General features: G+C 54.7%; 9 protein-coding genes across 9 annotated transcripts; 5 read left to right on the top strand and 4 right to left on the bottom strand.

The window, feature by feature from the left end:
* Positions 1–1,134: 1,134 nt before the first annotated feature.
* BDP55DRAFT_733818 (uncharacterized protein) lies at positions 1,135–5,082 on the top strand (the record flags this gene model as incomplete). Its single annotated transcript, XM_060580139.1, has 4 exons — positions 1,135–1,581; positions 1,642–1,790; positions 1,845–3,922; positions 3,974–5,082. The coding sequence occupies 4 exons, from the start codon at positions 1,135–1,137 to the stop codon at positions 5,080–5,082; spliced, it is 3,783 nt and encodes a 1,260-aa protein (XP_060423625.1).
* Positions 5,083–5,292: 210 nt separating this feature from the next.
* Positions 5,293–8,962, bottom strand: BDP55DRAFT_621280 (nrap protein). Its single transcript, XM_060571351.1, has 2 exons — positions 8,613–8,962; positions 5,293–8,546 (listed from the first exon to the last, which is right to left on the bottom strand). The coding sequence occupies exons 1-2, from the start codon at positions 8,823–8,825 to the stop codon at positions 5,478–5,480; spliced, it is 3,282 nt and encodes a 1,093-aa protein (XP_060423624.1). The 5' UTR covers positions 8,826–8,962; the 3' UTR covers positions 5,293–5,477.
* A 197-nt stretch (positions 8,963–9,159) lies between these two features.
* Positions 9,160–9,857, top strand: BDP55DRAFT_720369 (uncharacterized protein). The gene has a single exon (XM_060578467.1). The coding sequence runs from the start codon at positions 9,240–9,242 to the stop codon at positions 9,798–9,800; it is 561 nt and encodes a 186-aa protein (XP_060423623.1). The 5' UTR covers positions 9,160–9,239; the 3' UTR covers positions 9,801–9,857.
* Positions 9,858–10,070: 213 nt separating this feature from the next.
* BDP55DRAFT_621278 (coenzyme A transferase) lies at positions 10,071–12,338 on the top strand. Its single transcript, XM_060571350.1, has 3 exons — positions 10,071–10,558; positions 10,633–12,000; positions 12,064–12,338. The coding sequence occupies exons 1-3, from the start codon at positions 10,499–10,501 to the stop codon at positions 12,193–12,195; spliced, it is 1,560 nt and encodes a 519-aa protein (XP_060423622.1). The 5' UTR covers positions 10,071–10,498; the 3' UTR covers positions 12,196–12,338.
* A 243-nt stretch (positions 12,339–12,581) lies between these two features.
* Positions 12,582–14,011, bottom strand: BDP55DRAFT_698136 (uncharacterized protein; the record flags this gene model as incomplete). Its single annotated transcript, XM_060577756.1, has 2 exons — positions 12,582–13,812; positions 13,899–14,011. The coding sequence occupies 2 exons, from the start codon at positions 14,009–14,011 to the stop codon at positions 12,582–12,584; spliced, it is 1,344 nt and encodes a 447-aa protein (XP_060423621.1).
* A 1,692-nt stretch (positions 14,012–15,703) lies between these two features.
* Positions 15,704–17,181, top strand: BDP55DRAFT_373419 (casein kinase substrate phosphoprotein PP28-domain-containing protein). The gene is made up of 3 exons (XM_060567116.1): positions 15,704–16,227; positions 16,291–16,844; positions 16,906–17,181. Exons 1-3 carry the CDS (start codon positions 16,158–16,160, stop codon positions 17,029–17,031), a joined length of 750 nt encoding a protein of 249 aa, XP_060423620.1. The 5' UTR covers positions 15,704–16,157; the 3' UTR covers positions 17,032–17,181.
* On the bottom strand, positions 17,167–18,420 carry BDP55DRAFT_681485 (uncharacterized protein). Its single transcript, XM_060576197.1, has one exon. It carries the CDS (start codon positions 18,324–18,326, stop codon positions 17,295–17,297), a length of 1,032 nt encoding a protein of 343 aa, XP_060423619.1. The 5' UTR covers positions 18,327–18,420; the 3' UTR covers positions 17,167–17,294.
* A 136-nt stretch (positions 18,421–18,556) lies between these two features.
* Positions 18,557–22,204, top strand: BDP55DRAFT_593498 (uncharacterized protein). The gene is made up of 3 exons (XM_060570952.1): positions 18,557–18,697; positions 18,755–21,770; positions 21,837–22,204. The coding sequence occupies exons 1-3, from the start codon at positions 18,674–18,676 to the stop codon at positions 21,986–21,988; spliced, it is 3,192 nt and encodes a 1,063-aa protein (XP_060423618.1). The 5' UTR covers positions 18,557–18,673; the 3' UTR covers positions 21,989–22,204.
* Positions 22,205–23,555, bottom strand: BDP55DRAFT_681483 (uncharacterized protein). The gene has a single exon (XM_060576196.1). The coding sequence runs from the start codon at positions 23,417–23,419 to the stop codon at positions 22,244–22,246; it is 1,176 nt and encodes a 391-aa protein (XP_060423617.1). The 5' UTR covers positions 23,420–23,555; the 3' UTR covers positions 22,205–22,243.
* Between the last annotated feature and the right edge of the window lie 62 nt (positions 23,556–23,617).

Below are 23,617 nucleotides of genomic sequence, written 5' to 3'. Positions count from 1 at the left end.
TGAAGAGTGATTCTGTAAGAAGCTCGTAGAAAGAGTTGGTTTGAGTAGGTGGTGAAGGAGGTAGGTATGCAGTTGTGAGTGGGGAAGAAAGGGTTACAAGAAGGTGAGCAAGATCAAGATGGTGTTCGGCGGTCAATCGATTTAATTGGAAGACGAAGGCAGGAGACCTTTTCTAAAGATAATAGACAAACATTGCGTTGTTGGTTCCGTCAATTGAAGGTGCCTTTGATGTGAGGTTGCTATTGAGGACCAAGGACAAAGTCAAGGAATTTACAAATGAGACTTCTGGGATAAATTAGGAGCATGGATTCCATTTACTACCACAGACTTGAGGCTCTCATTCTGGAAGGAACGACATGGAAAGAATGGGAGAATAGATCATCCTTTGTCGTAGTAATGCAGGGTAAAACAGCACCTATTTGACAAGAGAAGATGCAAAACAGACTTACCTCCTCTATTACATGTGACGGCTTGACTTGAAAAGTGATTCATTTCTCATTAGGCCTCCTACCTACTTGACCTCATACATGGATGAATTGACCTAATTCCTTGAACCAAGGCAACTGAGTCGTTGCTTCTAGGCTCACTTTGTATTTATATGGTTGGTGATAATAGGCGGCTGTACAGATGTTGTGTCAAGATAAGCTTCAGAACGCGGCGGGGATCGGCCATCGACAACGGGCAGGCTGCAGCTCCCCAGCTACGTCAACACAGGAGGTAGGCGGGTCAGCTAGGTACCTCACTGTGTAGTACCTGAGCCTTCCAGCTTTCACACAGCGTCTGGGCCTTGTTCGCCAGCTGTCAGCAAGCTGGAGCCCTGTTAGTATCCCCAACGAGACCCATCAAAAGGGCTCTGAGCCAATCAAAATTCATAAATACACACCGGGTGGGTGTTGTTGCCAGGCGCGTTTGGACGTGACGAACATTCACTGGAAATTTTGAAGCTTTGGATTCCCGCTACAGCTTTCCAAGTTCCCTACCTCCACGACGTCAACAATAGCTTGCAACGCCGGGCAAGCCTCTTGAGTACCCGACGGCATCCCCTTTGCATCGCCCACAGCGTACGATATCATTCACCGTCGCCATACTCACCACACTCCGATTCTTATGAGGCGCCCTTGAATACGGCATGCGATGAGCGCAACACCAAGACAGCGGACTGGTGGGTTTCCACAGACACCAGCCCGACGACAGGATCCCGATCCGAGCTCCTCCACCTCCTCCCAGAAGAACAGCAACCGCGCATCGTCACTCCCTCAGGCCCCCGAGAGTGCGACTCGAAATGGCCCTGCGACCGAGCCCGTCATTCCTCTAACCATCCTCGATGCTCCCCAACAGCGCTTCTATGCCTTTGCCATATACGTCGGATTGCTGGCATGGCGATTCTACGATTGGATCAAGCTTGTGGAGGATAACGATACATCGGCCTGGCTGTTCTTGAAATGGGTCTTTATCGACTTTGGCTTTCTTTTCGGTCTTCCGGAAATGAGGATACCATGGCTGGAGTTGTCACAGCCTGTGGTTACGGCAATCTTCCTGATTCACGCCTTCTTCAACTTCATGTTGATGTTCAACATTCCGGTATGTGCAGGAGACAAGACAGTTTTATGTCGCTTCTCAGACCAGGCTAACCACGAACAGCTCCCGTTGCAACCATGGCTTATTGGCTTCCTCAAGGTCTTCTACGACCGAGAGCTAGCCGTCTCAGAGAACACCGTTAAGGTCTCGAGCATTCTGCATAATCATTCCTTGATCATGGGCAGGCAGATCATCAATATCTTGCCGGAAGGGTAAGACTCTACTCGGGCGCAACACTGTCGTTTCTCTTGCTAACATTTACCAAGTTCTGCGGTTCTCAACTTCGAGCAAACTCCATTCTGCATCGGCGAAGGACGCGAAACGATCCGACTGCCCATACAGTTCAACTCCACGGTGCCTGCCGAGATGGAGCTCATCCGCATCGACCTTGATACCAATCTGGAAGAAACGATTAAGCTGTCCACCAGGGAGGTTCGCAAAATCGCTAAGCAGATCAAGGACCAAACAGCGGAGTCAAACCCACTAGCTCACTCTATCGAGTATCCAGTGAAGAAAACTGGTGTATACCGCCTTGGCAAGGTTCTGGACGAGTACAAGCTCGAGGTCCAGCGCACAACAAGGGATACCTACGTAGTGCCTTGCCCCAAGGCGGGTTTCCGGACGCCCGATAAAGAGGACCGGTGCATCAGGGACTTGTCCAACCTACTTGTTGACGTCACCGGAACGCCGCCCCTGAAAATTGTCTACAGCCGGACGGGAAAAGACAACGACCGCAGCTTCCACTTCCAAAGTCTGCAGCCTGAAGATTATACTTCGCCTTTACTCGGAACACCGTCTTCTTCCTTGACTCAGATTGGTGACGAGGACATCTCCTGGGTTAAACCCCATACGGTGGCTGTGCGCATCAATGAGACCCTGGATAGCCCAGGACAGTGGCAATACGCTGTGGATGAGGTCACGGATGGCTTCGGTAACGTTCAGAAGTATGCTCCGTCTGCCGAAGATGCGGAAGTGCGTCCCCGGCCTAAGCATCTGGCACGTAACTTTTTCGTCAAGGAGCGACCGAGAGCTCGCTTGCAAGATTGTGACCTACGCAGACCGGTCAAGGTTGCCAAGGGCCAAAAGGCGAGACTTCCAGTCAGTTTCTCGATAGCTGGTAAGAACCCAGATACTTCGCACTCATTGACTTGGGAGTTCTCGCCCATCGACTCTTTGACCAACAGCGGAGACCACGGCGATCAGGTTTCCTTGGGTTCTTTCACCGCTGCCAACTCTCACGACAAGCCATACGTCTCGGAGCCTGGCCTCTACACACTCAAATCTGTTTCTAGTGGATCGTGCGAAGGAGAGGTGCAGGAGCCATCCTCTTGCTTGTTGCTCAACCCGCTTGAGCCACAGCTTGCTCTCCGTTCCGAAGAGATACCCGACAAATGTGCAGGTAACTCAGTGGGACTTCGAGTTGATTTAGACTTCATCGGAACGCCGCCATTTGTCGTTCGATACGACGTTGTCGACGAGCAGGGCAAGACCCGACACGAGCGAGTTGAAGCAAAGGGTCTCAGACAACAAGTCGAACTGAGACCCACTGCTGCCGGTCACCACAAGTACATCTTCAAGCAGATCGACGATGCCATCTACAAGGGCCAGCCTCTCAACCCCGAAATGACGTTGGAAACGGACGTCAAGCCAGCCGCCTCTGCACACATCTCGCACCCAACCGGACTCAAGAGCGCCTGTCTTGAACAGGAAGTCGAAGTAGACATCCTCCTTCTCGGCGACGCTCCCTTTACGCTCGAATGGGAGCTGGTGCACGATGGAAAGCGTAAATCCGAGCGTGTCACCGACATCGAGGGGTCATCATACAAGATCAAGACTAAGCCTCTTGCAAAGGGCGGAGAATATACACTTGCGCTCAACAGTGTCCAGGATAAGTCTGGCTGTCGCACATTCCTGAAGGATGAGCTCAAGATCTCGGTCAGACGCCAGCGGCCCCGCGCAGCATTTGGTCTGCTAGAGAACAAGCGTATTACCAAGGTCATTGAACACGCCGATGTCAAGCTGCCTTTGCGTCTTCAAGGCGAAGGGCCTTGGACAGTTTCTTACCGCAATGTCGATGGAAGCGATGAGATCTACGAGAAGGTGCTGAGGAATGGCAACGATGTCCTTCCTGTGAGGTCTCGAGGCACATACGAGATCGTCAACGTGAAAGACAATCAGTGTCCTGGTGTGGTAGACCCTCAGGCTTCCAAGTTTGAGGTGGATTGGTACCCTCGCCCAGAGATCACTGTGGTGCCATCCGATACTATCACTTTGGATAAGGGTAAATTCGTCAAACGTGACGTATGCGAGGGGGATATCGACGCCTTCGAAGTCAACCTGAAGGGTAAGTTACACGCTATCTCGACTCTCGAACTGAAGTACTGACAGATGCAAGGCTCGGCTCCATTCCACGTTGATTACAACATTCAGCACAAACCTCCTCAGGGCTATGCCTCGACCAACAAGAGGGACTTTGACACGTCTCTTAACAAAGCGTCCATTCCGATGGACACCTCCAAATCTGGAGAGTACACGTACCAGTTCTCCGCTTTGGCAGATAACCTCTACAACAGCGAGAAGAACTCCCGGTCTCTCGTCATTGACCAAAGGGTCAATGCCAAGCCATCTGCTGCCTTCGTCAAGCCCGGTCAATCATTCAAGTACTGCAAGACCGAGCAGGACAAGGAAGACACCATTCCCATCACCTTGAACGGTGTTGCTCCGTTCTATATCGAGATCGAGATCAAGCATCACAGTGGAACTGTCCCTGAGACATACAGAATTCCTTCTATCCAAGGCAACACGTACGGCATCCACATTCCCAGGCAACATTTGCGCCTTGGAATCCAACATGTCCGCATCCGCGAAGTTAGAGACGCTCGCGGATGCCAAAAGAAGTACGAGATTGGTGCGCCGTCTGTGCAAGTTCATCTCCATGACGCTCCCGCCATCTACCCTCTGGAGAGCCGAGGTGACTACTGCGTTGGTGAACGTATTGCCTACACGCTTTCCGGCACGCCTCCCTTTGAGATTTGGTACGATTTCCAGGGCCAGCAACGCAAGGCCAAGTCTAGCACAACCAACTTCCGTCGTATCGCCGAGTCACCCGGCGAATTCACCATTACCTCTATCTCTGACAAGGCCTCGGAGTGCCGCGCCTCTGTTGACATCACCAAGACCATTCACCCTCTGCCCGCCGTCAAGATCAGCAGGGGTCGACAGACTCGTGTGGATATCCATGAAGGTAATGAAGTGGAAATTCTCTTTGAGTTCTGGGGCACTCCGCCATACGAATTCACATACACCCGCAGCTCCAATGCTCGCAAGGGCCAGAAGAGCGTGGTTCTGGAGACACGCCACGACGTCTCGTACGAAAGCAGCAAGATCATCCGCGCCAGCCAAGAAGGTACATACGAGGTGGTCGCTATCAAGGACAAGTTCTGCGCCTTCTCTACCCAGCAGGTTGCCGACAGCGGCAAGGAGCAAAAGCTGCTTAAATACTAGAATGAATTACAACGAAACTGGGGCAAAGGGGGGTATTTTCGGAATGGATACACACTTGCTTGGGCTTGTTGTTGTGTGACGAGAAAAGGGGCATGTTTTGTGTATACGTCTTTTGTTGGTGTGCATAGGCATTTTATATCATGGCACGGCGTTACAGAAAGGGGAAAACACCAAGGTTGAATAGGGCTATAATCAGCATAACCAAAGACAATTTCATTTTGTAATCACTTAACTGGGCCGTGATTCAATGTACAGACATTCCGATATGTGGCTAAGAGAGAAGAATGATACGATGAAAAAACGAACTTTTGATGCTCTTGGACTTTTCCTAACCTCGCTATGATGCCCCCGAATTACAATATCTACATTTTTCGTAGATCCGTCTCTCTTCTCCTCTATTCGGTGAGCTCAATCTTCTTGATCAAATCACCACCAATCCTAGCAATCTCCAACAACACAGCCGGCTTATTCACCTCAACGATGTCACCCTCCTCGTCATCGCCGTCGCCCTCTTTGACGCGGTGGAAGTTGTACGGCAACCCGACGCGGAACTTTTGCCGACTGCGCAGCTTGGGCTGCCAAATCGCGCCAATGACGGCGTCGCCGGCGGCACCGTGGAAGAAGACGAGTGTATCCTCGTACGCCGTCTCGAGCTCTCGCAGCAGCACCGTCGCGGGGTGTCGCGCAAGCGGCAGCGGGATCTTCCCCGTGCGCTCGTCGAGGTTCTTGAAGAGGGATGTGCGGGTCCCCGCCTCGGAGGCGGCGTCGCGGGCGACGCGTTTCAGGCCCGAGGTGGAGAGGTGGACGAGGACGTCGTAGTCTGCGAGGGACGGCTGGAAGAGCTCTGCGACGTCGAGGCGGATGCCTTGCTCTTTGATTCTCCGGCTGGCGGCTTTGGCGAGGCGGGTCATGCGGGTTGCGAGGAGCTTGGAGGGTCCTTGGCGGGTGTAGGCGAGGCCGAGGTGGTCGTGCGGGGTTGCGACGAAGAGGACTGCGTGGGACATGTTTGGGTCGCGGGCGCGCCAGGCTTCAAGGTGGTGTTGGGCTACGGCGCGGTCGTCGGCGGTCATGTCGTCTGAGGAGTCAACGACGAGGGCCTCGTCGCGCCAGTCCCAGCGGGCGAGGAAGAGGATCGTGCGGAGGAAGCCTGCTACCGTGCTGGAGGGGACTTTCCACGGGTGCGGGTTGAGGAAGACGTGGAGGACGAGGAGCTCGATGAATTCTTCCGAGAGGTGGCCTGCGAGCTTGTGCGCGTTGAACCAGTGCTTGACGAGGCGGATTGTGTTGGAGAGGGTGGTGAAGCGGGTGCAGTAGGTTGTGATTGTCTGGGTGTGGAGGGGTAGGTGCTTGTGGCGCCAGTTGAGGTTGAAGAGGGCCTCTTCGGCCTCGACTCTGCTCTGGGGGTTGAGGGTCTTGTTCCTGGCTTGGCGGTCTAGGAGGGTCTCTTCGAGCTCTGCGTAGATGCGCAGGCGGAAGGCGGCACCGTTGGGGTAGATGATGTCTAGGTAGGCGAGGTTGTCGATATCCCGCGCTGCGTTGTCGCGGCCGAGGCTTGTGGAGATGTTGTCGTGGGCGGCGCGTAGCCGACGGTCAATGTCGAGGAGGAACTCGATTTTGGTCTCCTGGATGGCGACGAGGTTCTCGGGCCACTTGCTGGAGGCCTCAAAGTAGAGGTTCACGTCTATGGGCGGCGGGGCGGATTTCTGGGAGAGCGCAAAGGGCGGCGTGACGGACGCGGATCGCAGTTCGGGGACGACGGGGGCGATTTGTCTGACAGAAAGGGGCATCTCTTCGAGGCCGCGAATGTCCTGCTCGAGCGTGCTGAAGGCCTTCCTTGCTGCCTCAAAGGACTCCCTGTCGAACGGCGAGATGTCCAAGGAAGGCGGAATGTCGGCCTCGTGGAACCGCAGGTCGCCGGCGCCGAGGCTCACGTGGCGCTGGAGGACGTAGCGGACGATTTCCTCGCAGATTTCCGCAGATGTCTGCCTCGTCCACTGCACGCACTCGAGGATGCTGCCGTCCTGGAAGCGACGGAGCTCGGCCTTGTCACCCCAGAACTTGCGGAATTTGGCCGCCTCCTTCTCGAGCTCGGCCGAGGGACCGTACTCCATCAACCGGCCCATGTTGGCGGGGTCGAAGATGACGCCGACTTGGATGTTGGACAGGTTCTTGGGCTGGGTGCTGGTAATTGACCACGGTGCCGGTTCTTGGCTCGTGAAGTGGATCAGCTGTGATCTCTCCTTCAACGCCTTCTTCAGAACGGTGTACGCCTTGAAGCTCAGATCCCAGACGGCACCTCGACGGTCCGGGTTCGTGCTCTTTGCGTTGCTGTCCACGTTTTGGATCTCGAAAATGCTATCAAACAGGTGCAACGGCAAGTCGGCTTTGGTGATGAAGGTTGGCTCGAACTGGTTGGCCAGAGTATCGTTAAGCACTTCCATAGTCGTGTTGGCATGGAAATGGAGGAGGCTCGCGGACCAGGGGCTCATCTTGTATAAAATGTTGACCTCGCGTTCGGGATCGAACATGACGGGGCCGTTTTCTCGAATAAGGTCGGCGCCCAGCTTGTAAGTGCCAAAGACAAATGGCTTCTTGGCAAACTCGGTAGACGCAAGGAACTGAACTGTGGCCTTGAACAGCTCTGTGCTGCTCAGAGCCGAAGAAAGCGCCGGCTGACCGTTCCGTCCACCAGTCTGTAGCAGCAACGCCATCATGATTGCCCACTCAAAGTGGCCGAATCCACCCTTGGCCAGCGAACTGCCCAGTCCTCGCTGTTGGAGCCAGATCCGTCCGAGTATGCAAGCGTCTGCAAAGGCTGCGCAATCCGTCTTGGCTCGGGTGAGGACCCGCAGATACGTGACAAAGGTGTCTTCAGCCTTGATCGTCGAATTGTAGAAGGGTGTAGATACAGTCGATTCCTTGGCGTTCTCCGGCTGCCCGTTTCTGTTGCTGTTGTACGCGGGATGCAGCTTCTTCTTGGGGAAAACACCTTCGGGCGCGCAAGGGATGATTCTGACGACGAAGTCTGCCTTTGAGGATCCCGATTCGGTCTTTTCGTCACTCTCGTCGCTTTCTGAAGATTCGGATGTTGAAGAGGGTCTGATGGAGAGGACGGGCAGAAGGGCGTTGCCGTTAAGATTCTCGAATTCCAGGTCGGCAGATCCTGCCAACTCCTTGCGCAGGGCGGCTGCAATGTTCGCAATGTAGTACGCTCTACGGTAGAAGTAGCGCATGTTCTGGTGATCCTTTTCTTGGAATAGCGAAGCCGGCATCTGCACAATCATGTCCACACCCTTGTTGGTCTGAGCCTGGATCATCGTCCTCGAGACATAGCTGCCCACGACATTGTAAGCGGCGGGCTTCTCGTATGACAGCTTGTACGGCGCATCGTCGGCGGGTTTCGGGTCCGGGTAGGGAATCTTGATCTTGTTTGTCTTTTGAAATTTGCGCGTGGCTTCGGCGATCTATATATAATATGGTTAACACAAAGCTCTCTGGCGGGATAGCAACATCATTGGGGGGTCACGAACAGGAATAGGACCGTGGGACTCAATTCCTTGAACGAGGTTCCTGATCTTGTGCAAAAGAGTGTCGGCACCATCGAGAGCCTCGGCGTAGTCGACCTTGACTTCCTTCAACAGTTCGTCCGTCTGTAAGACGAATGGACTCGCCGTCGCAATATTGGCGGCGATCTTGGAGTCGCCCTTGTGTGAGACCTTGCGTCGCTTGGCGCTTTGTTCCATTTTGGCGACTTGAACGGTTCAGCCCGGTGTATATGATGTACAGGTGGGCTGTCTAATTCGTGACCGACAAGCGCAATGGTGCAGGATCACAGCAATACGGGTCGTAACCTCAGATCCGTTCGACTGCTGCACCAAAGACGCTGCCGATGCTGGGAAATTTTTTGAGCGTGGGGCAGCCGATAAGAGCTGGGAGAAAACTTATCCCTGGCCGACAGTCCGATAAGACATTGGACTATGCGATGGACCCACTTTAACTTTGTGGTCGCCAGTCAGCCAGCTTCAGGCTTGAACCCCCCGCCATTGACGCAGCGGATAACTGCACCTTAACCCTGCAGCCATGGGGTTGGATAAATATTAGACAGAGCATAGAAAGGTACGGATATCATTGGATTACCTAGGTTATCATGCAACTATATGGACTTCACAGTTCAGTTGGTTATTAAACAACAACAAAAGTGTCATCAAAGGATCACTATGGTCTCTTTTTGGAGCAATTGTGTTGCAACAATGGCCGAGGATACAGCAGAGGGGCTAGCGGAACACACCGGGGACTTCTCCACAACGTCGGATGACAACGAGCCGCTCGAGTGCCGGACTGCGTACCGAAGGTTCGGAGCTAATGTTGACAGACGCAGGGGACCGCAGAGCTCCAAACCTCGCCAGCGACCCAGCGAGCGCCTCGAGAGGTACCTGTGTGTGGTGCATGCCGCCGGTATCGCAGTGACAATTAGTCGGTTGGCTGGGGATTTTGCTATGCATTCATACATTGTCAAGGAGGCCTGTTCGGAACTGAGGTTGGAAATTCCTGACTTTTGTTCCGCTTCGGCAGAGTCTTCGGCAAACGGCGCCGCTTCCCGAACCGATCCCCGATTTTGCCCTTGTAACCTCGTTTATAGTTGTATGGTTGATGTTTTGAAGTTCAGGTTTCCCTCTGGTGATGCTGTTACTGTGAACTCCAGGATAGAGAGGGTGTAGACAAAACAAAGCATAGGTGCTACTGGGTATGCACTCCCTACATCAGAGGCTCAGAATTGTCTTTGCGGGGTTCAGACGGGGTCAAGGGGAAAGCTGGAGGTGGACTTTTCCCAGTTTGGCATCACCCCAGAGCCCAAGCCGCAAGAACATTTAGCCCCGCCACTTTCCGAGTTGCGGAACGTGAGAGGGGGGACTGCTTAGGTAACACAGCCAAAAGGTGCATAGAGCATTCTGAAGGAGCTTGCCGTCTGCTGTACGAATAGGTACGTTCTCAGACTCGCCGGCCACTGCGGCCAGCGGTCCAAGCTTGAACCCTCGTCCTTCCTCTTGCCGAGCTCAATCCCGAAGGGATGGGGCGGAATCAGGACCCCCCTAGACATGTTCCCCAATCCACATACTGCATGCTGCGCTCGGCGGCAATTCACGGTCTTGTAGCTAGGTCCTGGGGGATAAACGTAGATGCAATAAATTGGCCGGGGCCCCTTCGGAATCCCTCGTGACGGAAAGCGTTTCTTCACTTCTCCTCCCTCCCCAATTCCTCTCTCTCCAGCTTCATTGTCCTCTCCTGTCGATAGCTTCTCGTTGTCACTCTTGCGTACAGCGGCCTCTTCCAATCCGCTGCTCAAACACACTCTGCGGCCCTTGTAACGCCCCTTCGTAGTCACGTACTACCATCCCACACACTCTCACATCCCACGATGCCTTCAGCAGCTCTGTGTGCTCGCTCATTGCGGGCTTACGCTCGCCATGGCTCCAACGTATGTTCCAATTGAACCAGCAGTGGCAAAAGCTGGTCCGCGTAGCTTCAGACTAACCCTTTCGTTTCGATCAGCACACTGCCATTCTTGCCCGCGCCTTCTCAGCATCTGCGCGGAGGCCAGAGATCAACAAGGTCTACCCTTCAGCTACTGAGGCTCTCAAGGACATGAAGCCCGACTCCACACTTCTCTGCGGTGGCTTCGGTCTCTGCGGTGTTCCCGATACCCTGATTGACGAGGTTCTGAACAAGCCCGAGATCACCGGCATCACCGCCGTCTCTAACAACGCCGGTACCGATGCCTCTGGCCTCGGCAAGCTTCTCAAGACGAAGCAGATCAGCAAGATGATTGCCAGCTACATTGGCGAGAACAAGACCTTTGAGAAGATGTACCTCACCGGTGAGGTCGAGCTTGAGCTTACCCCCCAGGGCACCCTCGCTGAGCGCTGCGCCGCCGGCGGTAAGGGCATTCCGGCCTTCTACACCCCGGCTGCCTTCGGCACCGTGGTGCAGACCGGAGAGCTTCCCCTCCGCAACAAGCCCGATGGCTCCCCCGACCAGTTCTCCTACCCCAAGGACGTTAAGGTCTTCAACGGCAAGTCGTACCTCCTCGAGGAGAGCATCGCCGGTGACTACGCCTTCGTCAAGGCCTACAAGGCCGACAAGCTCGGAAACTGCCAGTTCCGCCTGGCCGCCAACAACTTCAACGGCGCCATGGGCCGCAACGCCAAGATGACCATTGTCGAGGCCGAGCACATTGTCGAGCCCGGCGAAATCTCCCCAGAGGCCGTCCACCTGCCCGGCATCTACGTCAAGCGCGTCATCCAGAGCACCACCCCGAAGAACATTGAGAAGTACACATTTGCCAAGGACCCCAACGACGCCGACGCCAAGAAGGCCCTCGGCACCGGCGACACCGCCGCTAAGCGCGAGCTCATTGTCCGCCGCGCCGCCAAGGAGTTCAAGAACGGCATGTACGCCAACCTGGGCATCGGCATGCCCATGCTCGCACCCGGCTTCGTCGGCCCCGAGGTCGAGGTCCAGCTGCAGTCTGAGAACGGTATCCTCGGCCTCGGCCCCTACCCCGCCAAGGGCAACGAGGACGCCGACCTCATCAACGCTGGCAAGGAGACCGTCACCCTCAAGCCCGGTGCCGCCGTCTTTGGCAGCGAGGAGAGCTTCGGCATGATCCGCAGCGGCCGCATCAACCTCACCATTCTCGGTGCCATGCAGGTCAGCGCCAACGGCGACCTCGCCAACTGGATGTTGCCCGGCAAGGTCAAGGGCTTCGGTGGCGCCATGGATCTCGTCAGCAACCCCAGCGCGACCAAGGTTGTCGTGACCATGGAGCACACCGACAAGAAGGGCAACGCCAAGATTGTCAAGCAGTGCGCTTTCCCCTTGACCGGCAGAGCCTGCGTGTCAAGAATCATTACGGAATTGGTAAGTCGCTCTAACCTATACTATAATCCAAATCCCTTGACATCACACTAACTTGGCTTGCAGGGTGTCTTTGACGTCGACTTCGCCAACGGACTGACCCTCATCGAGATTGCGGACGGAGTTACGGTGGAGGAGATCAAGAGCAAGACCGAGGCGCCCTTCACCGTCGCCGACGATCTGAAGCCCATGTTGTAAAAAGGAGTATATTGTACGAGAAGATCTTTCTTGGAGAATGAATGAGTCTGTGGAGGAGGTATATACCCGTCGCGATGGGTACGCCATTGTCATCATCTAGAGTACGGCGTCAAAGCTTAGGGATCAAAATGATAGCCATGATTTTTGCATTTCCATCCTATCGGTTCTACATATGCTCAGACTGCCCTTGCCCTTGCCAAACGTGAGGCTCCTAAAACACCAGTGTATGCAAAGGGGGTAATAATCATGTCCGAATCGTGCTATGCTATTGGCACTACCCTGCCAAAATAGCATGAGTGACTGGTATCTTACACTTAGTCGGTAGAGTCCGGTAGCAATTCCAGCCCCAGTCGTCCCCAAGTTCCGCGTCCCACTCGAGGAAGAACTCAAGAACCCATAAAAGACTGCAAAATGTCATCGAGCCTCCGCCTCTTCTTCCTATTCGGATTCAACCCCGTCTCGACCTTTCCAAGCTCAACCTTGGGCCTCAACGACTCCGTTGGTTTCCGCACCGACAACTCCAGCTTACTGCCCACCCCCGAAGGCCTCCTAAAGAAGGTATACCTAGACGTGGCAAATAATCCCCGACGCACATACGACACAGCCGGCGTGATGCCCGGCCTGCCAGAGCCGCAGTAGCCCAGCTGGAGACACGCCAGCGGCTTCGCGGGCAACACCAGCTTCTCTGATACTGCGGTGAGAGTACTCGTCTTTAGACCCGCTCTCTTGAGGTCTGCGTCCCCCGAGAGTTGGCCGAGGAAGGAGTACAGCCAGAACCCCCACGTTTCAAAGGGGAAGCCTTTGCAGGTTTGTGCCTCGTAGCCTGGCACGTCGACGTACATGGATAGATTCCTCTTGGCCGCCTCGCTGAGGTGGTCCAGGAACAGAGGTGCGCTGTCCTGGCCGGAGGCGTCGATCGTGATGGGCTGGTTGCTGCTCTGGCAGAAATTCATCAGCCCGTCGTCAATGTTGCGCGCCATGCCCTGCAGCTGTCTCGGCTTGCTGTCCTCCTTGGTCCCCTCGACGGCGCCGTCGAAGAGTAAGAGGTACCACAGCAGAGAATCGTGAGGGCCATGCAGAGGCTCGTCCAAGTCCCAGCAATTCTCCTCCGCGGCTGCCCAGGCGTCCCGCCAGTCGCTCCTCGACGCGTTGACGTCGTATAGCGCCAGTGAGGGGAACTTGGAGACGTACTGCAGCGAGCGCGTCGTGACGGACTCGTCGCCCCAGAGGCGGAGGACGCGTAAGAGCGGAAAGGGGTCGTCCATTTCGGACCAGCTCCTTACGAGGCGGTCGTCGACTTTGGGGAAGCTGGCATGTTGTTGGTGCTCGTCATAGGCCGAAGCCGACGACGCCGGCTCAATGATTTCGAGGATGGCGAGGTTTTTGAGCTTGGCTAGCGCTAGGAGCTCGTTCTCGCCAAAAGAGCAGGATCCCGTGATGGTCAGGTGCGTTACAAAGTCCACGTTGGGGGACTCGAGCGGTTTGAGGTAGTGGCGGAGACTTGGCGCGCTCGGTTGGCATATGTGTTGGCGGTAGCGGTACAGGCCCAGCGTCTTTTCGTCATCTTCGGCGAGGAGGAATTTAGAAAAGACCTTCCAGGCTTGGAAGCATACACCTCTACATCAAAAGAAACGAATGAATATCTCGAAGGGTGAAGATATGGTATTTGAGAGAGAGAGGGAGGCTCAGGTAGAGGGACCAACCTATTCTCTAAGAGTCGCCATATCCTCCACAAGTACCGCCGCGGCAGATCTTCCCGGGCGAGATGCTGTTCTTCCACGTCGCCGATATTCTCTGCTATGGTGTGCACCGCCATGTCGGCGAGGGACCTTGCTCCCTTCCTGCCTTGGCCGCCGCGGCCTCTTCGTGGCTGCCGGCCGGTCCGCCGTGACCAGTCCCGGCCATTTTGGTAGGTGTCGGGAGGACGCTGTGCGACGACTTCTTTGAAGACTTGTCCGTTTTGGTCATACATGAGGACAGATCATGTGAGAACGCTGCGCAGGTAGCTTAAAAGGTCGGAACAGCCTACAGATGTGACTGTATTTATTCAAGTCGAGGATTCGTTATGGTCACGGTGATACGTGAGGTGAGATGACGGGTGAGCAAGGGACGGACTCTGTGAGAGACCGAAGCACCGTGTTCGTACCGTTCATGCTACACCGCACTGTACAGCCGAGATACCCTCACTAGGAGAATCACACCTCAAGCCGTAGTTATTCAAGCATTAGGCAAGGGCCAAGGCGCATTTAAAGTAGGAGGCCGGCTCTCATTTCTTAAAATGGCGTCAAGCACGGCATTCAATCCGCCTCAGCTCGATCACGGCATCTCACTCAGGAGAGCGAGCAGTAAAGAATGTATCGCTGCAAAAAATTTCTCCAATCACCAATACAGCCGAAGCTGCCACGGGTCAGAGGGTAAGTGTGCGAGTAAAGTGCGTCAGTCTCTCCTCCTGTTTCCCCTCCAGACACATTCATTGATAACGTGAAAGCCAGAGTGAATAAGGAGGATTAATATGTTTTACGATTAGGTAAAGAAGAAAAGAAGAGAAAGGAAAACCGTAGGCTTTCGCGCGCGATCTCAGCCTTGATATTGGTTTTTCGAGAGTGGGGCCAGTGGGGAGGTGGTTGGTCCGCGCTTAGGTTTTGCCGATGGCCGGGATTCACTGTCCGAAGCGGCTCAATACCTTGGTCGGCCACCTGGAGGTTGATTGTCATTGAGGTGTTGGAATTTCCTTTGGCGTTTTTTTGCGATGAACCTGTTTCACACCTGGGTTGGTATTCAGATTGGAGGCTCACTTGACTTTGGATCTATGCTAGACCTTCATCAACGATTCTGGTGCTCTGTTGGTTCGCTCAGTGTTTGTTGCCGATATTACACTGCTCCCAAAGACTATTCCTACCTACGCAGCTTTGATTGCCATTCGTAGTTGATTAATATACGACCAGTAAACCACAGTCGGATATAACTACAAGTGACTCATTCTCTTGTAGCTGTCATGTATCAAAACCTAGCTTATTTTTGCTTACCAGCCAGTTTCTCGTTTTCTCTTGACCACCTTCAGTTTTGATATAGAAAGGGTCAATAGAAGCAAGAGTACCGACCGAGTGGGGTCAATTCACGTAACGAATGAGAGCCGTCATATTGAAATCATACTACAATTGGGCTCATTCTTTCCATGTATCTATCAGGGTTCTATCATAGGGGGCCGCGCCTCTATACTGACGGGAAGGAAGATGTTGCATCTGTCATCAGAGTGAGGTGATTGACGATTACATGCCATGTGTGGCTGAGATGAAGGACCCTATGCACCTGTGCATCTCCTGACACAAGTTGTCTACTTTGAAGCCTTCCTGTTTTAGCGCGGGGCACAAAGTCGTGGCGGTGAAAAAGAGGCCAAAGAGTGGCCCCCCTCGGGTAGAAATGGGCTGCTACCGCCGGCCAATGAAGGCCAAGGTGTTTGTGTTTGCGGGACTCTGCAGATTCAGGGACTGAAATGGACTGCAGTATCGTGTTTTGCGCGCCGTACCCCAACGATGCTGTTATGGACCGTTGTCAGGTAACTTGGCAAGGCGAAATACCGTAGGTAATGATGATTGCCCCTCCTGATCTGCCGCACCTTGGACTCTGTGACTCTTCGAGCTATTCCTTAGTGTCTACCCAATGAGACCATAAGTACACTCCGATTCACTGTGTCGACCCTGTGGCACTCTGCTTTATCTCAAGTGAATCCCTCTCGCTCTGCTTCCTGTCTCCGACGCCATAAACTTCTTCTTTAAAAACCACCACTTTTTAAGTGCAGCCGCCGCCCACCAAAGCAGCACAGCACACTTTTACCCCGCCATCCTACCCTTTGCGCCAACCATCTCTGCCAAACATCCCACTTCGACCCCGCAATCTCACTTTGTCTACGCAGACAATCAGAAGCAAACCAGCAGAGACGAAAAAACCCCATCACAATCAAAATGGCAGGCGGACAACCAGGAGGCAACTCTCGCGGCCGTGGCGGCAAATTCAGAAAGTTCACCCGTGGAGGTTCGTTAAAAATTAACCCAACGACAGACTGAAGTTCTGGCTGACACTCTATTGACTGAAAAGGTGGCAAGCACTTCTCTCGTGATCTCAGACCCCTCGACGCCGATGGCAACGAAATCAACATCAAGAAGAAGGATGAGGAGAGCTCTGAAGAGGAATCTGAGGAGGACTCTGAGGAGGAGTCCGACTCTGACGAGGGCGGCGCCGCCCAGGCCGAGATGTCTCGCGCCGACCGAAAGGCCGCCGCAAAGGCTCGCAAGGACGCCGCCATAGCCAAGAAGAAGGCCCAGGCCGTCGAGGTCGGCGACCTCCCTCCCACCGACTCTGAGGAGGAGAGCAGCGACGACGACATGCCCGCCAACCCCAATCACTCCAAGGCCTCTCGCAACCAGACCAAGGCGCCTGCCCCCACCGCCGACGTCGACGAGGCCGCCGAGGGCGTCAAGAAGCTGACCGTGGCCAACAACCGTAAGGAGCGTGAGAGCATGGAGGCCGCGCAGGCCAAGGAGAGATACCGCAAGCTGCACGAGGCCGGCAAGACGGACGAGGCCAAGGCTGACCTGGCGCGGCTGAGACTCATTCGCGAGCAGAGAGCAGCTGATGCTGCTCGGAGAGACGTAAGCCTTTTTTTCCACCAAACTTTGATTAGACATTGGAACTGACCGTCAAACTTTACAGGCCGAAAAGGAAGAGCGCGAGGCCCAAGAAGCTGCGAAGAAGAAGGAGATCGACGCAAAGGAAGCCAAGAAGCGTGAGGCCGCCCTCGGCCCGTCAGCCAAGAAGGGCAAGAAGTCTAGCAAATGAGCTGTTCCTGGCCGAGTCGGACGTTCAGTATTCTTTGGCAATCTGGACGCAACCTCAAGTTATATACCATCGTTCTTCCTGGTCCATATTCGATTGCAGCATCACATGCCTCGGACGCTACGTGGAAACCACAAATGTGGACAAAAGATTTCATTTGCCAGCCCCTTTCGCTGCCAAAGGCTACCCTGCCAGACTCCGTGAAATGCTCTATTTTACATGAAGCCAACGTACATGCGTCGCGCAGTGTAATCGTGTGATTTGCCCTACATGCCACTCAACCCATCCGATCCAACGGCATCATGCCATACCTGATCAAAATCCACACCTTCTTTTTGGAACAGTTCCCGGATCTGCTTAGCCACCTCAATCTGCTTTTCGGGGCCAAACCCACCAGGTTGCGAGGACTCAAACTGCACAATCTCGATCCACCGGAAGAAGAGGTTCTCCTTGCCAATTGCGTTGAGAGCATCCCTAAACTGGAACACCTGTCTTCGCCTATCGTCTTCCTTTGCTGTCACGCCTTCTTCCTCGACTGACATCCAGCCGTAATCCTCATGATGCACCAGCACCAAGCGTCTAAAGGCATCTAGTGCGACATCGTTGCGGTCCACCATGGTGTGCGCGTCAATCATGGCCTGCCAGTCGAGATCCCACTGACCCGTCATGGTGAGGTAGCCAGTCTTCTCCTGCAGCAGGAGAGGCGAGCAAGCCTGCCGGATGACCTGCTGCAGCGCCTCGCCGCGCTCCCTGTCCTTGAAGATGTCGCCCAGCTGCTGGTCCCACTCCCGGCTGCGCCGGACGTAGATTTCCTTTTCGCGGAAGCCGACCTTCCATCGCCAGCTGACCGGGTTGCTGTACGACGTGCCAAAGACGAACTCAATAGGCCACGGCCAGACAAAGATGAAGAGCATGAGATCCAGCGTGAGCGAGCCGCCGCGCTTGGCCACCTCCCAGATGAGCTGGCCCCAGGTCGAGTCGGCGGTGGGGAAGGTCGTCTCGTTGGGGTAGCCCATGGCGGACTGGACGAATTTGAAGTAGTACGGCAGGATCCAGTACATACGCAGGACGAAGAGCGCGGCGACGGCCAGGTTCATGCCGACGGGCACGAGGAAGATCTTCTTCTTGAACTCCTTAGGCTTGGAGTCGATGTGGGTGATGTAGACGTGCTTTGGCGAGAGCGTCTCGATGAAGGGCTGGAGGACCTCTGCCGGCTTCTTGAAGGGTTTCGGCGGCGCGCCCACTGCCGGGCCCTTCTTGGGCGCTTTGGATTTGACGGCCTTCACTTTTGGCGCCATTGTGATCCGTTTCCGCGGACACACTACTGTGAACCAAGGTGGGTGGTGCTTGTGAAATGTGAATGAGATGGGGGGGGGGTCTATAAGCTCCAAGCTGGCCGAATCTGCTTTACAAATTTGGGCAAGGGGGTCGCATGCCCATCAGGTACCTGCCCCTGACGTACCGGGTGGTGGGTCTAAGAACTGTCCAATCGCCTCACGGCAGCGATTGGCTGCACATGGCTGACCTCCAATTGCCCTGGGGGAGCTCGAGAAATTTCTGGGGCATTTCGAAGGAGCTTGAGCTCTGTCTTCACTTTGTCAAGGCATTTCTTCGCAGCCTTTTATGTTGCGCCCAACCATAGATCATGCTTAGATGTAGGATATGGAACGTAAGTCACCAATTCGAGTCCATTGATTGCCCATCACAGAACCTAACAGCTCTTTAGGAGCGAAGCAGTGCTTACGTCTGCGCCTTCTGCCGCCACCCCGCCCTGTCGCGGCAGCGTGATCTCGGCCGACCAAACTACTCCGAATCGACGAAATCTGCATCGAACGGCAGCAGAGGATATGCATCATGGGGAGGCGGCAAGGGCTCTATCGGCTCGAGCATTCCTAATAAGTCAACCGGTCCGGCCAAGGGATCTGGATGGGGAGGGCCAGCATTCGGCGTAGGCACGCAGTCGAAAGTACCGAGCTCTGATGGCCTAGCAGCAGCAGCAGCAGCAACCCCCGCACAGCGAGGCAGCGAACCCGACGACGGCCTTTTACCCCACGAACGCGCCGCGCGCCAGAAGCTAGCCGCCCAAAAAGCTGCACAGGAGAAGGCCGCGCAGGACAAGGCCGGTGCGACGAGAAAGGCCCAGGAAGCTCTAGGGCAGCCTGACCCGAGACAACGGGGTTCAAAGGGGCCACTTGTGAGCGGATTTGGAAGCGGCGGTCTTCGAAGTGGTGCTGGAAGAGGCTTGGGAAGAGGTCTTGAGACTGCCCCTAGAAATGCAGGAGAAAAACAAGGAGAAAAGAAGCCGAGGCAGTTTGTCAGTGGCTTTGGGGAAGGTCGTAAAGAAGGTCTTGGAGGTGGTCTTGGAGGTGGCTTGGGAGACGGCATCGGCGCAAGCACAAAGCCTCGATCGCAAGGCGGTCTCGAGGAAAGACCTTTACGCTCAACACCCAGATCCGACTGGAGACATCGCCATGATTCAGATCAAGCGCCACCAAGCACACCTGTACCTCATCACAGACGCTCTGAAAGAGATGGACCTGGTGGTCTGTCATCCCAGAGGGACTCGCGTCAGCGGAATGGTCTGGGCAAGCCAAACGCACTGGGCTCGGGCAGCTGGAGCCAACTCTCAAAGAAGTCTCGAGACTCTACCATTGCTTCGGAGGGTCTCTCAAGAGAGAGCTTCTTCGGCCAATTTCAAGAGCGGATGGCTCAAAGCCATGACAGAAAGTCACCGACATCACGATCAGAACTTGGTGGCTTGAGCGAAGAGGTTCCAGTTGACTATGAACAAGCTGTACCGAAGGCTTCTCAGAAATTCGAGTCCAAGACGAGAGAGTTTGATGAGTCCTACGAGATCAACCGTGACTCCCGACGACGCGACAAGACCAGCAATCGTCGCGGGGATACTTACGGATCGTCTCGCGGGGCGTACAAGTCAAAAGCACAACAACGGTGGGAGGAAGATGCCGATGACTGGGAAGATGGCGGCGTGAGTGCTGCCCAACGCCGTCGTCTCAAAGCCGAGGCAAAAGCACAAAGAGCAGCGGAAGCTGCAGCAGCAGCATCTGTGCCAAGTATCTTCCTCCCAGAATTTATCAGCATCTCAAACCTGGGCTCTGCGCTGAAGTTGAAGAGTCGCGAGTTTCTACGGGCTCTGGCAGAAATGGGCTTCGAGGACATCACTGAGGACAGCATCATGACGGGAGAAACCGCTGCTCTAGTCGCCCAAGAGTTTGGATTCGAAGCAAAAGTTGACACTGGCGCTACGAGGGACCTCAAGGCTCGGCCTCCACCAGAAGATGTCACGGTCTTGCCGCAACGCCCCCCTGTTGTGACCATTATGGGCCACGTTGATCACGGAAAAACTACGCTCCTCGATTACCTCAGGCAATCTTCCGTGGCGGCGCAGGAACACGGTGGTATCACTCAACACATCGGCGCTTTCATGGTAAAGATGTCTGAAGGGAAACTTATCACTTTCCTTGACACACCTGGTCACGCGGCTTTCCTGACCATGCGTCAACGTGGTGCCAACGTCACGGATATTGTGGTACTAGTTGTGGCAGCTGACGACAGTGTCAAGCCCCAGACTCTGGAAGCGCTGAAGCACGCCAGATCCGCAAAGGTGCCGATGATTGTGGCCATCAACAAGTGTGACAAGGAAGACGCGCGTCCGGACCAGGTCAAGGCAGACCTCGCTCGCCACGGTGTCGAAATCGAAGACTTCGGCGGTGATGTACAGGTCGTCTGTGTGAGCGGAAAGACTGGTCAGGGCATGGCTGAACTAGAGGAGAATATTGTCACACTGGCTGAGATTCAAGACATGCGAGCCGAGGCCGACGGTATGGCTGAAGCTTGGGTGCTCGAAGCCAGTATCAAGCCATACGGTAAATCTGCCAACGTACTCGTCAAACGCGGAACTCTGCGCCCTGGCGACTTCATAGTCGCTGGCACTGCCTGGGCTAGGGTCCGGATTCTGCGAAACGAGGCAGGACAGGAGCTGGAAGAGGCGCCCCCTGGAACCCCTGTCGAGATTCTGGGTTGGAGAGACGAGCTGCCCGCTGCTGGTGACGAGATCCTCCAGGCACCTGACGAAGATCGAGCCAGGGTCGCTGTCAACTACCGTGGGGAGATGCGAGAGAGAGAGGCATCTTCGAAGCAACTGGCTGAGCAGGAGCTTCGTGAACGTGAGGCCAAGATTGCTGCCGAGATAGCGGCAGAGATTGAGGCAGCCGACGACGGGGACGCCGCCGATCCCGCTTCGACCACGAAAATCATCAACTTCATGGTCAGAGGTGATGTCGTGGGCTCCGTTGAAGCCGTATGCGCGACAATTAATGAGATTGGCAACAATGAAGTAAGGCCTCGTATCCTCCGGTCCGCGGCTGGTCAGGTTTCTGAATCAGATGTCGAGCATGCTGAGGCATCTGGCAGCGTCATTGCCAACTTCAGCAGCACCATTCCCGGCCATATCAAGGCCATGGCCGAGCAAAAGGGCGTCAGGATTATAGATCACAGCGTCATTTATCACTTGGCAGACGACGTCAAGCAAGTCATGTCAGAGACCCTGCCGGATAAGGTGTCGTCCAAGGTTGTTGGCGAGGCGGACATTCTTCAGATTTTCCCCATCAACATCAAGGGACGCAAGTACAAGAACATTGCTGGATGCAAGGTTAGAAACGGATCAGTCACCCGATCGACTATGGCGCGCGTTCTGCGCGGAGGTGAAAAGATCTTTGAAGGTAAGCCTAACCCCCTTAACCACCGTCTCTTGTGCAAGGAGCGACCTCATCTGACATCAAATGTAGGCAAGATCGATACTCTCAAGCACGGCAAGAAGGATGTGAATGAAATCAGAAAAGGCTCTGAGTGCGGTATCGCCTTTGACGCATTTACAGACTTCCACGTCGGCGACCAAATCCAGATGTATGAGGAAGTAAGGGAGAAGAGGTCCTTGTAAGATAATGGAGACTGCTGTAAGACATTTGTAAGAGATAGAAAGGCGGGACCGTGGGTATAGAGTTGAGCTACAGTGGTATCTGAGAGCTTCTCAACATCCAAGCTGTGCTCAGGACGAGGATGAAGGTATTTGGAGACGCAACTCATACAACCCCATACTGTAAAACAACTTAGGTCATCATTCAATAATGGCTGTTGTAGAATATTAGTGGAGGCATTTGTGCCACCTCAAACTTCAATATGTATTATTTATCTTTTACCACCGTTTCGGAGCAGAAACCGTATTCGAAGAGAACGTTCTACTCGTGGTCGTGGCTTGCGACCGCTCCTTCTCGAGCTTAGCCAACCCAATCTTATCCGTGACAGGCGTGGCATTGATTATGTTGTCAAAGTCGTCATCGTCCTCTCCATTGTCCGAGTCTGGCTCGACATCAGAGTCGGGCTTCAGGTTTTGTGGCCGTGCTATCGACTCGGGCTTCTTCTTCTCCTCTGCTGCCGGGTTTGAGAATGTCTTTGACGCGAGAACCTTGCGCCGTATCTCCTCCATAGCCGCGTCGTCATCGCTATCGTCTGATATCGCGTAGGGGTCTTTGTCATCCTCCTCCTCCTCTTCTTCTTTTGCAGGCTTCTTGCCCAGGTATATCCCGTCAACGCTGTCGCCTTCGCCAGACTCGTCTCCGCTCTCGTCGTCCTCGTCATCATCGTCATCCTCCTCATCAGAGCTCACCATGGCTCTCCTGTTTGTGTTTCCTCCCTTCCACATGTCGTCGGCGTCGGCATCCTCTCTGCTGTCCGCGTACTCCTTATCGAGCCTATCCAGCCACTCCTCCTGAACCCTCTTCACCCCTTTTTCGTCCTCACTCGCAGCGTACTTCTTCAATAGACTCCCGTTGATCTCCAAGAACGCCTCGCCATAGGAAAAGGGCGCCAGAACCTGCTCCGACCACTCAGGGTGCCCACAGATGTAAAACGCCGCGGCCAGCGCCTCGACGCAGTTCAGCTTCCACGGCTTGCCGTAGTTGACGGTATTCGCAGCCACCAAGTACGGCAGCAGCCGCTCGCACTTGCCTCCGACCTTGTTCCACTGGACGTCCTTCATGCGCGCCCAACTGCACTCGACCACGGCGGCGCCGTACTGGTCCATGAGGTCGCGGTCGGCCGGAGAGACGGTGTGTTTGCCATTGGGGGTGATGATGACGCCATTGTGCCGCTGGCCGACGTGGAGGTCGCGCATCATGCCCATCCGGATCAACTTCTTGCCGGAGCACCGCTTGGGGTCGCAGTGGCCAAGGTCCCAGCAGGCGGCCTTGAAGGACGGGCGGGTGGAGGGGCCGTCGGTATCGTCGCCATCGCGGGGTTGGCGTTGTCGCGGCGGGCCTGAGTGGAGTTTGCGGCCCCGGGAGCTGAAGTTGTCTTTCTTATGGCGGACCATTTTGAAGAGTTGTGGTGGGATCGCAATGTGAAGGGATGGACTTTTTGCGATTCGTAAGGGTTCAATATTCCCTTGGGCGATTGAAAGTTTGGCGGGGTAGTATTGGAGGGGCAAATCTCAAAGTGACCATTAAAATAATTCAAAATGCATAACAAGGTTCGAATATGCCAGTAAGCGTCATATTGCCGAATGAGGTAA

This window comes from Colletotrichum godetiae (genome assembly GCF_030913485.1).
Source record: "Colletotrichum godetiae strain CBS 193.32 chromosome Unknown BDP55scaffold_68, whole genome shotgun sequence".
NCBI classification, from domain to species: domain Eukaryota; kingdom Fungi; phylum Ascomycota; class Sordariomycetes; order Glomerellales; family Glomerellaceae; genus Colletotrichum; species Colletotrichum godetiae.
Note: the sequence above shows the minus strand (reverse complement) of the source record. Positions and strands in the feature narration are given on the sequence as shown.